Below are 13,282 nucleotides of genomic sequence, written 5' to 3'. Positions count from 1 at the left end.
ACATTTTAAATGACACTCCAGTTGACCCAAAAATGTAATTACCATTTCTGTGACTTAATAGTATTTGGCACAATTTACATGTTTGTTTGTCCTAAAGTTGTACTGTGTATTGTATGGACCATATTCACATGGTGGCCATTTAGCTTTTATGTCATGCTAAGGATGGGATTCCTTTCCACCCTGTTCCAACCTAAGAGCAAAATGGCAGACGTGTGAATATGGTAAATTGCGAACAAAGTTGTTTCCCTCCAAAAAGAGGTGGTATGATTGCAGTGCTGATGACACAGTGCCAGTCTGATGTATCCTACTGAGGTGGAGTGACGTGATTATTTCAATCAGAATGCTGTGTTGTGGCCTCCTGACACTAGAGGGCAGTGTTGCAGTTCTAAAGAGCACCACAGAATTGTTGGCAAATACAATAAAACTATTTCCAACCAATGACCTTTTCGATTCCCAATCCCTTGACATGTGCAGTATGTGATAAGAATTTAAAACAAGGGCTATAAGAGGTTAGAAATACAAATATAGATTTAATGTTTCTTTTACATAAAAAAAAAACAACAACATACAGATAAGATTATGTCAATGTTTACATGTACCCAAGACTCAACTGTCCGTTTGTATATGCGTGTTGTTCTGATGTATGTGTGTTAGGATGACCGAACAATCAGAAATGTCATTAATCTAACTTGAAGTGTCACTTTTTGTCTTTGTTTGTTTTAGCGACAGCTTTGTGTGGCATGAGCAGGTTATAATAATCCTCTAATAAGCAGTCAATTCACTCATAGACAAGACGTCTCACTGGTTGTTTCAGTTGCTGGCCAAATCTCATAGGGTCATCATACATAAAACACACCGGTCACGGCCATATAATCCCTGAGATTTTCTCAGTATTCTTGTCCTCAAAATGCTGTGAAATGCATTTGATGGAATGCATTTTGGCCTTTTGAATTTGGTCACCCTTGTGTGCATGTACAGTATGTGTGTCTAAGGCCTTTCACACATAGTTCCCAGTATATTACTGGGATAACCTTTCAGGCACCACTAGTGATTTTCGCTATTCAGACATGCAGCTGCATTCAGGAACATTTACGTCCTGCGTTTATACACACATTTCAAAGCATAGTCGTTATAGACGGGCAAATGGCCAAAATAGCTCATTTTAGTAGCGTTGAAATAGTGTTAATTTTCAAGGTTTCGTAGTGAGCTGGGAAAACGGAGTTAATGTTACGTGGCTGATAAAGCTGCATTCTAATGATGATGGATAACGATTGTAACATTAGCAGGAAAGGCACAAGCCGTCTGCAGTGTCCAGACATGATCGGAACGACCTGGAGTTTTTTTTTGTGATTATTGTGACCCAGGAAAAAAAACACTAATATTGTGGGGGTTTGTGGTTGGGTTACTTCTTGGGATAGCCAAGATAACAAAATCCAAACATTATGTGAGTTAGGAAACATAAGACTGTCAAATTCATGCGCCTATACTCACATGACTACGTGCAAGAAGAATTTCAGGGATAGACTGAAAGTGTGAAAGGTCTTTGTGTGTGTGTGTGTCCTTTATTACTACCATCTTGCAGAGTCCAAACATCGTGACAGGAAACCTGGAAAAGCGGTGTGTGTGTGTCAGAGTGTGTCAGAGTGTGTCCAGGCTCTGCAGCCTCCTCTCTGTGAAGAAGCGGTGTGTCTGGTGGGAGCTGCTCTGGCCGTTCCCTGCCGCTCGGCTGAAGAAGGACAACATAGAGGTGTTGTTCTGACGGGCTGCTCCCTTTTCACCATCCTCATCATCGTCGTCCCTGAGAACCGACACATTACACAACACAGATTACATTTAGTCATTTACCTGACGCTTTCTTTTTTTTTCTTCTTAGATTTGCTTTCGGCATTTTATTGCTTTATTTCGGATACAAGTCCGGCAGAGGGGAAGGATGGGAGAGAGATATGGGGGAAGACATTCCAGCAAAGGTCGCCGGGTAGCGTCTATGCCTTCTACAACGCTGTTCGGTTTCCGGGTTCCTCTGATTGGCCGCTGAAGCACGCCCCCCGAGTGACGCGCAAACAGCCAGCCTTCACCGAGATCTAGTTCTAACCAACTCGATGGAGATCAACACCGAGGTTGGAAAATCACTTAGATTTCGTAAATATTTACCCATTTCTCATACGGTTAACGATTCAGAAACAATCATTGCTCATCTCCGTGTGTTTATGTCGTTGCAGATGCTCAACAAGGTGGGTTTGATACGCAGTCATGGCGGCGAAAGTGTCTTTATTATTTTGATTAGTTAACGTTATCATTAGCAGGTAAGTTATGAAGTCATTGTTCATCATAAATCCAACAGCATGACTGGCTCATCTATTCTGTGCTAGATCAAGACACGATTTCAATAATGGATGACGGTGCGGAATAATCTTTTTAAAGCAGAGTAGGAGTAGAAAACAATTCATGAAAGTAGAAGATATAGGTGTGCAACCTCGCTAGCTGACGTTATATCATTCTACAGAGTACTAACTTAACGGGATGGGTTAATCACAGAGACGAATCGCATCGGCGATCCTACAGAGACAATGCATGCGTGTGTGTTCCGGTGTGTGTGTGTTGAGGATAATTGCATGCCAATTAAAGACCTCTGAGCAGGTCCTGCATTATTATTATTATTATATTATTATAACTGTTCTCGGTGGCGTGTATGCTTTCACCGTCATCCATTATTGAAATAGTGTCTTGATCTAGCACAGAATAGACGAGCCAGTCATGCTGTTGGTTTTATGATAAACAATGACTTCATAACTTACCTGCTAATGATAACGTTAACTAATCAAAATAATAAAGACACTTTCGCCGCCATGACTGCGTATCAAACCCACCTTGTTGAGCATCTGCAACGACATAAACACACAGAGATGAGCAATGATTGTTTCTGAATCGTTAACCGTATGAGAAACGGGTAAATATTTACGAAATCTAAGTGATTTTCCAACCTCGGGGTTGATCTCCATTGAGTTGGTTAGAACTAGAGCTCGGTGAAGGCTGGCTGTTTGCGCGTCACTCGGGGGGCGTGCTTCAGCGGCCAATCAGAGGAACCCGGAAACCGAACAGCGTTGTAGAAGGCATAGACGCCGCCGGGTACGGGAGTCGAACCCGGGACGGCCGCGTTGCACTACAGCAGGGAGGGGCAACTGGCGGCCCGTGGGTTGAGTGTCCAATGCTGCACTGCATTATACATCAGGTAAGTTCGCTAACATAATTTCCATCTATTGTGGGTCACTATAATGACCAATGCGAGTCGAGTGTAGTCAAATTATATGCGAGAGTCGTTAAATAGTTTTTCTTTTTTTTTATCTGATATAGGAGGCTCTCTGTGCCAAGAAGCTTGACTACTACAGCCATGTTATGGATTTGGTTACCAAGGTTACCAATCTAATTCGTGGAGGCAACAGGTCACTAAACCATAGAAAGTTTGTCTCCTTTTTGGAAGAGATGGACACTGATTATGGCGACTTGCAGCTACACCAGCGTTTCCGTTAGAACATATTCGTGCCGGTCTGAGTGTCCTGCAAGATTTCTATCACCGGACATATTCGAGATATTCCGGTCAGAGTTTTAAACAGCAGTCTATTATAATCACATTTTTATGAGCTAACGAATTCCGTTATAATTGGACATGTTTATTAATTACATCAAGCGAAGAATGAGAAATTGATTTGCAGAATCAAATTACTATCTCTCGCCTCTCAAGTTAGTGCGATACGCTACCAGCATGAAGCTCCCGCCCCGCAGGCTCCCGCTGCAGCAGCTCTGTCACACGCACCCCCAAATGAATCTCGAGTCGACATCGCTTCACCTCGTTGTATCAGACACGTCACACATATCATAATGTTCAACTTCACGTATACAGTCATTAATATATTCCAAATAAAATAAGTCCCTCGATACTCCGTGCTGCTGCTGACTTGAAATAAAATAGACCGCGTATGTGGGCAGTCGGTCCGACACTAAACAGCAGTCTGTTATAATCACATTTTTATGAGCTAACGAATTCCGTTATATTGGACATTTGTATTAATTATATCAAGCGAAGAACTGAGAAAGCAGAGAGACGGCAACATTATCGTGGTTTGCGTGACGACTCTCTCCACCTCGCAACGACTTATTTGCAAAGAGTATGGCGCTGCAGAGAAGCTGATTCAGTGTTATTGGCTCTTTTCTGGGAACCGCACAGCAGCGCCCCCCACCCAACATTGGCTGAAAATGGCTGAATTGGAGTACTGCTGGAATACTGCATTGTGCTGATAGTGCTCTGGCTCTGCAGCTTCACAAAAGTTCGCACACCCAGCACTAAGCTCTCGCTGACGACGTCGTTGTCATTATTAGAAGCAACGAGGAAACAAATGTAATGATCGTTTCGTTCATCGCATAGGCTATTTAATTTTAGCCTATTTTAATACAATTCAAATAATCAAATTGTGCTTAGACTCAGGGAATTATTTTCACCGGACATTAAGACCGGAGAGAGTAAATATGTCGGACTTCAACAGATTTTGCCGGTCAAATACCGGTAATTACCGGCTAACGGAAACGCTGAGCTACACACAGAAATCCGATGGCTGAGCCGTCGGAAAGTACAGGAGCGACATTGAAACACTGCAAATGCAATTCAATGATCGGTTTGAAGATTTCAACGGCATGCAGTCACGGATAGCGCTGTTTGCCGGCCCCCTCACCGCTACGGTGTCAGAGCAGCCCCCACCGTTGCAGCTTGAACTGTGCGAGCTACAGTCAGATCCTTTTTTTCAAGCAAAGAGAAATGAGAGGGGAATTTCGTTTTGGAAACTGCTACCTGAGCCCCGCTTCCCACTCCTCAGGGACTTTGCCCTCTCTATGGCCAGTATGTTTGGGAGCACATACATATGTGAGAGCAATTTCTCAAACATGAAGCACATCAAGTCAAAGTAGAGAAACAGGCTGTCGGATGAAACATTATTTCATCTGATGCAGATTGCATGCACAAACATTGAAGTTGACATTCCTGCTATTGTGCGCCAAATGGAGAGACCACAAGTGTCTCATTAAAGACAGGGGGGAGGAGGAGATGATGAAGAGGTGTAGAGGGGGGGAAGGAGATGATGAAGATGTGTAGAGAGGGGGGAAGAGATGATGAAGAGATGTAGAGAGGGGGGGAGATGATGGAGAGGTGTAGAGAGGGGACCATTATTATTATTATTATTATTATTATATTATTATTATTATTATTATTATTATTATTATTATTATTATTATTATTATAACCATTATTGACCCACTGTGGGGCGAGGGTGAATGTCATGCCAGTTTGATAAAGGGTCAATGGGAGGCATGTAGTATTGCACTTTACTTTACTTGCACTTTACTTGTTTACTTTTGTAGTGTTCAGATAACACTAATAACACAAACACAAAGCAGCATTCCTGCTGCATTTCACTACAACAGTAAATCAAAAGTGCAATAATAAATGATTTTGTTAAATGTATACACTTTTATCCTGCTACTAAACAAAACATTCTTGAGTGCTTCATATCCATAACATGCATTTCAGTGTTATAATGTTTTGTTTAGTAGCAGGATAAAAGTTTATACATTTAACAAAATCATTTATTATTGCACTTTTGATTTACTGTTGTAGTGAAATGCAGCAGGAATGCTGCTTTGTGTTTGTTGAGCAGTGGGCTTTAAGTTCATACATTTATTTTATTAGAAGCCTTAATTATAATTGATAATTTTTGTATATATTTGGGGTTACACAGCAATACTTTTAAATTCAGCTGTTTATAAATTCATAAAGTTGAAATTGCATTACTAAATGCATTTGAAATGGAATAAAAACAAAGTTACAACAAATTATAATTGTTTATATACCTTGTGACTATTAGGGCTATTTGAGTGATGGGGTACTACTGGCGGGACTGCCGATAAACAATGCGGCCCCCCAGATTGATTGTGGACATTTTGTGGCCCTCACCATATACAAAGTTGCCCACCCCTGCACTACAGTGTGTTACGTGGTGCGCCACCCTGGCGCCCATTACCTGACGCTTTTATCCAAATCGGCACAAATTGTGTACAGGTCAGCTGGAGGGGTAGACCTCTGGCAGTAAGTGGTTTTGTTCATCTCTAGCGGAAGGTGCAGAATGTAGGGGTATTGAGGGTGTGTAGTTAGAGACCATTGACCGGAGGTAGGAGGGAGCCATTCCCCTCGCTGCACGGTCTGCCAGGTCAAGGACCTTGAAGCGGATTCGTGCAGCAATAGGAAGCCAGTGACATGGGCTGACTAGCAGATGGTATACTGCAAGTTACTTATGATACTGCCTTTCTAAAAAGGTCAATGCATTTTAGGGTTAGGGTGATATGGCCAAAGACATCACAATATCTTTCTTAGTTTTGGTGTAGGGATGAACAATTTATTGAAATCGCAATGCGATGTCTGTCTGCAATATTTGTAAAGGTGAAATGTGTGTCAAAATACTATTATAAATGAGGTATTGCCATGCTGCAGAGATGTCCAGGCCTACAAAACGTATTCTACAGATTTAAGAAAACATCTTCCATTTGGTAGAGAAAAATAAATCACAAGTTCACAACATTTTAATGTGTTTTTCAATGAAAATGAGAACGACAGATTATCATTCCATCAAGGCAATGTCAGTCCAAATAATTGCAATTAGATATGTTTTCCCAAATCGTATTCAGTTTTCTGAATCTCTATCTTATAATACAATTGTCATGGTGCCATTTTATTCAAAATGGTCCGTTCCCCTACTATATGTATATATCATGGATGACGGCATGCTTTCATATTCGGTATACCTCCCAGCCAGGGGTGTAAAAAGTACCCAGAAATTATACTTAAGTGAAAGTATGGGTACAGTCTAGAAATCATACTCAAGTAAAAGTCAGAGTATCTGCCTAAAAACACACTTGAGTAAAAGTCAAAAAGTTCTACTTTTAAATGTACTTAAATACTAAAAAGTAAAAGTTCAAACTTTTTTTTCTGACTGTCTATTCTTCTGATAGCAGGTGTTTAATCAAAGATGCCCGCTTTCTAGTCTTGCACAAGGACCTTTCCATTGATGGAGATTTGATTGGCTGTTTTTAAATAAAGTGCGTTGCAGGATTAATAAGTTAATAACATTAACGTTAGTTCGGCCAGAGAAACAAATATACTAATTAAAATGGTTGGACCTGTGAGATTTGTACTTTGTAGGTCTGCATTTTAAATGTAAGGAGTAAAAAGTATGTTTTTTTTCTCTGAAATGTAATTGAGTAAAAGTACAAGTATACAAACCTAATAATACTTGAGTAAAGTACAAATCCCCAAAAACAGTACTTAAGTATTGTAACGAAGTACAATTACTCAAGTACTTTACACCCCTGCTCCCAGCCCCGATTTGTACACACATTTGTATCATTAAGCATGCAAACAGATCAAATGAGTTGGTGTAATAAACAGGCACATGTACATACAGACAGAAAAGTAGATTTGTCCAACTTTTACAAATCCATATGAAATGGATGCTTATTTATCAAGTTCTCCGTTTTTCGCTACACTGCCAAATCCATGTCCTCCACCTAACTCCCGTCTCATTTGTCCCTTCTAACACCCTAAATTCAATTCATCAACATCTTGCTACCTATTATTATTAATTCATTCTCATTCGACTTGAACCAACTGTGAATATGTCCATTTCCTCAATGCCATCAGACATATCCTATTTTAATTCATTGTAAGTAGCCTACTACATGCCATATGAATACACTAGGCTCATTTAAAAGTAGGACAACGCAAACAACAGGCTGCAGGTGGCCGCAGCGCAGACTAGTCAGTTGCTGCCTAGTTGTCTTCTTCTACCGTTTCCTGCAGACTCCACATCTTTTGGCATTACCGGCGGGATGGGCATTTTTAAGAAAAATCCAGATCGATTGATCGCATTCTATACTCGAGTGATCGTGAATTACTCGTGGAGGAAAACGCTGTACAAAAGAAACGTCTTTTCCGGTGTTTTAGACTTTGCTCTTTTATTTTGAAACACCCCCGACCGGAAGTATTGTTATTATCACTAGCGGAACCCATCTATGAGCGGACAACTTGTGTCGTCCGGTTCTGTGTTTTTGAGTTAACGTTAACTCATTGATCGCCACGCTGACTATGTGCTGCCACGCATTAAACCTGGAGTCGTTCACCTTGTTTGCAGGGCTATAACTATATAATATTATAAGCTATGGATGCAATACTATGGCCCATTTGGCATCGAGTATCTATCGTTCAAGATGTGAAAAAGAAATAATTTTTCCATCCACACATTCCCGTTTTATACCGTGGTGAATATAAGTATGGTTTTAGAGCGGTTTAGGGTAATTCCTGGGAGGCTAGTAGTAATAGGCCGTGACGCATATTATACTTAATCCATTGGCATTTCGTCCCTATATGCTACAATTAAAAATTCAAATGCATATGATCAGTATATTATGTTCCATCATGAATGCATGAAAGGGGGGGGGGTCGTTTCTGATGAATCGATTGTCAATTACGGCATTCGTTAGTACAACAGCATACGCTGATCAGGGCGATGGCTATGAAAACAAGGCACAAACAAGCAGAAATTGACGTTAAATTGCTCTTACCTGTGGACGGTGAGATTCCAAAAAGAATATTCCAATTATTTGATTGCCATCTGGTAGAGTGTATGTCCATTTAGGCCACGATATAACCCACCACAGCATAATGAATCGGGGTAGGGCTGAACGATTAATCGATTTTAAATCGAATTTTGAAATGATGCAATTAGCAAAAAATATTATAATCGCAATTTTTTTTAACCAGGAAGTCCCATTGAGATACAAGATCTCCTTTGCAAGTTGTTATTCAGGGGTGTAAAGTACTTGAGTAATTGTACTTCGTTACAATACTTATGTACTGTTTTGGGGGATTTGTACTTTACTCGAGTATTAGTAGGTTTGTATACTTTGTACTTTTACTCCATTACATTTCAGAGAAAAAAAACATACCGTTTACTCCTTACATTTAAAATGCAGGCCTACAAAGTACAAATATCGCAGGTCCAAACATTTTAATTAGTATTTTTGAATTGTTTATCTGGCCAAACTAACATTAACGTTATTAATCCTGCGACCGCAGGTAAACAGCCAATCAAATCCCCATCAATGGAAAATGAACCCGCCCATACCCATGCTGATTGGTCCTTGTGCAAGAGTAGAAAGCTGGGATCTTTGATTAAACACCTGCTATCAGAAGAATAGACAGTCAGAGTGACAAGCCATAGAAGATGGCCACAATGAGTGATGAAGAGGACGAAACGGTCGGCGACGGTGTGGATGGACAAGACGAGCATCCATGGCCCTATCTACATAAAAAATAAATAGTTCAAGGACTCCAACCTTAGTGTTGTTGAGTTGCCATCATTCAAAAACCTGATAAATGGTTTGCGACCAAGCACTAACGTCATTCCGAGGCCCACTGTCCGCTCGAAGATGAGCAAAGCTGCTCAAACCATGAAAGAGAAAGTCACTGCTGCTATGAGTGAAGCTGAATGCATCGCGACAACAACAGATTGCTGGACAGCCCAACAAAGAAGTTTCATTGGGTTAACCGCTCACTGGATTGACACTGAAAGCTTTGAATTGTACTCAAACTGAGTCCATTTGAGCCCAAGTGAGTAAAATTGTACTCAGTTTGAGTAAATTTTACTCAGCGAAATTTACTGCGTACTTTCAATGTTTTGGCCAGTGCCTTAAACGACATTCACTTGGAGTCCAACATCCGCATTATGCTGTGGTTAATATTGTGATATTATTCAGGGTATACTCCAGTATTCTGTCTTTAATATTGTGATATTATTCAGGGTATACTCCAGTATTCTGTGGTTAATATTGTGATATTATTCAGGGTACTCCAGTATTCTGTCTTTAATATTGTGATATTATTCAGGGTATACTCCAGTATTCTGCCTTTAATATTGTGATATTATTCAGGATAATCCAGTATGCTGTGGTTAATATTGTGATATTATTCAGGGTACTCTAGTATTCTGCCTTTAATATTGTGATATTATTCATGGTACTCCAGTATTCTGCCTTTAATATTGTGATATTATTCAGGATACTACAGTCAGGGGTGTAGCTCCAGATTCCGGGCCCCATGAAAGAATGTATTTGTAGGCCCCCAGTGAATGAGAGCGCGCGTAAGCGGAACTTTTTTTGACAATTTTTTTATTGATGAAAACGCATAATATGGTTTTTACCTATACATTTGGATCAGCAGTTCAGCACCTGCACTGTTGGTGGGTGAGCCTAGTAAAGGATGTCGCATTGCGTTCATCTTCAATAAATGGACCAATGCAATAGTCTACCAAAGCCCCCCCTCTCTCTCTATATATCTCACACACACACACACACACTTCAGAAACAAACATAGTATCAATGAGAGCATCAATAATACACCCGAGTGATGTCTAGTTTAAAAAAAGAAAAAGAAAAAGATTTGGGCACCCCCAGTGCTGGGCCCTTGGAATCATCCTAAACTACCCCCCCCCCCCCCCCCCCCCCCCAGCTACGCCCCTGGAATCATCCTAAGCTACCCCCCCCCCCCCCCCCCCCCCAGCTACGCCCCTGACTACAGTATTCGGTCTTTAATATTGTGATATTATTTATGCTGTGATGTGAATGCCGTCCATGTTAGTTTACCTTCAATGGAGAAGTGCATTAAATAATTTTAATGCAAAAAAAGTGTCCTCTGTTCTTTCATTTCAGCATGGTCTATCACAGAACACATTCCATTGTGGGCAGAGTGTATGCTCACCTCTTCAACTAACTCACCTGGTGCAATGTATAGTTAAAATGAAAACTTGACCGATGATGGAATGAGTTTGAGACCCCTGGTCCATCCCTTTCAAAAAACATTTTTTTACTTTTACTTTTTAGTACATTTAAAAGTAGGACTTTTTAACTTTTACTCAAGTGTTTTTTTAGCCAGATACTTTGACTTTTACTTGAGTCAGATTTTGAGACAGTACCCATACTTTCACTTAAGTATAATTTATGGGTACTTTTTACACCCCTGTTGTTATTGTTGTAGGGACGGTTTGGGAGAGGGAGGTAAGGGGTTTTAGATTGTGTGTTGTGAAGTTTAGACTTCAGAGAGGGAGAGTAAAGTACAGAAAAAAAGGTACCATTGGGTATCGGTATCGGAGAAAAAAAATAAACATTTTCAGGCTCGGTGTCCCAAACAGACCCACCGCGTAGGCCAGATGCAAGCCGCATTTTACAATAAACCTCTGTGGGGCTGCTTAAATGTTTATTATAATCGCAAATGTAATCGCAATCGCAATATCTGTCCGAAAAATCGCAGTTAGATTTCCCAAAATCGTGCAGACCTAATCGGGGGTCCCGAAAACTATTCAATGCGATCGGGTAAAGCTCTCGTCCAGGTTACTAGAAAAGTCCGCCCGGATGAATTTCATCGACACAGTCTCAAAGGGAGTGCAACATCGGCAGCATACCACCAGGCGGCGGTATAGGACTTTTGCAATCTCAGACTCATTCCCTATGGTTACACAGGCTCCCTGGATGGGTAACGATTGGAAATAGCGAATAAAAGAAATAATGATCAAATAACGATTGGCGGACAAACACCTATTAAATCGTTGTTGGCAGGGAATGAGTTAATACAAATGTTGAGATTGTTGGTGAACAACCAACTTTAGGTTAGTTTTTTTTTTAAACTTTGACCAGTCAGCTGGTTCTTTTAGCGTTTATCGCTTTTTCATCGCATTCATACTTGGTCAAGTTCGACCGACAGAAGCAGGCTGAAAGGGTTCAGATGGGGGGGAAGACACTCTGGGAAAGGCACGGCTGCTGTCCGGGATTCGAACGCGCTCAGCCCCAGATCCGTGACAAGCACGGTTGTCCACGGCGCTGAAATAGCACTCGCGGTACGTGGTGAGCTACTGGAGCTCCCCAACTTTAGGTTAGTTTTTTTTTTTTGATCCACTTTTTCTCCCATTTTTCTATATTTTCTCCCATCCCAATTTCGTATCATCCAATTCAACCCTCCCCTGTCACGAACGCTGTTTCTTGCCTCCCACAAGCCGGCTGCAATGTGGACTAAGTCATACATAGCACAAGTCCCCTCCGGTACTTGAGGTAACAGCAGTCGCATCTTTTCACCTGCGCAGCTCGATCTCTCAGTGTCGAGGAGTAACGCGTGGGAGGCTCACGCTGCCCCCGACACTTCCTGATTCTACTGCGCAGGCGCAACTTTAGGTTAGTTTTAACGTTAGATGCAGCTACAGGCAATCGATGAGGAGGATTTTTTTTTATCGGCAGCGCGTCAAAGCCGTAACGTTATATAATAGAATAGCCCTGTGGTGCGTAGGCACGACAGCGCAGATTGAAACTACCTGTTGTATTAAATTAATTGATGTTTAACTTGTCCCCGTGTCCAGTCCTTTCGGGCACTAGCCCCACCCGTTCATTGTAAACAATGATGCATGTAATTGTATTAACGTTATTGTGTGTTGTAGCTATGTTATACATTCTGAATGGCATTAACGTTAGTTATTACATGGCGTTATTACATGGCGTTTTCACATTCGCCGAAATGCTTGCTTGTGATTGGTCAATAGCACGCGTCAGAGGTCCGTTATCACACAATAATGACCGCTGTGGGACAATAATGACCGCTGTGCGCAGCTGTTCGCAATCAAGCCCACTACAACACTGTATCAGTGCAGCTCAGCATATGCACAGCTGCACTCAGTCATGCAATCAGACCACAGACCTGCCGACTGCCGATAATAATAATCACTTTATTTGGGCTGACAGAGCCACAGAACAACTGCGTCTTCATTTGATCTAGTCTTGTCGATGAATTAGGTATATTGTTAGTAAGTTAGCCATGTAATAAGCGGGATAATGTATAGCTATACTCGATCATTGTCGCAAAATAATTGACCTTCACTGACTGTAACTGAGGGGTACAATTCCCTGACTGTATTGATAAGTATGGTATCATTAAACCACTACCGCTTTATGTACTTTAATTACTGGCCATACAGTACACGATATATGAATATGATGAACACTTCCCACAATGAAATCGGTTCCGCACAAAGGTATAATCAAGTATTTAATGGAGCAAAGGGTACATAATATACTTTACATTATTCTTTGAATGCACTTGTAAGGCAAAGGAATGTGCGTAGGCAAATCAACAATGAATGTCCATTCT

The 13,282-nt window shown here is 41.0% G+C and overlaps 1 protein-coding gene across 2 annotated transcripts in view; it reads right to left on the bottom strand.

Annotated features, from left to right (window-relative positions):
* Positions 1–539: 539 nt before the first annotated feature.
* Positions 540–13,282, bottom strand: part of rnaseh2a (ribonuclease H2, subunit A) — a 43,690-nt gene continuing 30,947 nt past the window's right edge. For both annotated transcript variants that reach the window (XM_084318633.1, XM_084318634.1), the window contains exon 9: positions 540–1,798. In XM_084318633.1, the coding sequence (XP_084174759.1) occupies positions 1,639–1,798 (160 nt within the window). In that variant the 3' untranslated portion in view covers positions 540–1,638. The remainder of the gene's footprint in view (positions 1,799–13,282) is intronic.

Source organism: Notolepis coatsorum (genome assembly GCF_963971535.1).
Source record: "Notolepis coatsorum genome assembly, chromosome: 7".
NCBI lineage: Eukaryota > Metazoa > Chordata > Actinopteri > Aulopiformes > Paralepididae > Notolepis > Notolepis coatsorum.
This window is presented reverse-complemented; position numbering and strand designations above follow the sequence as displayed.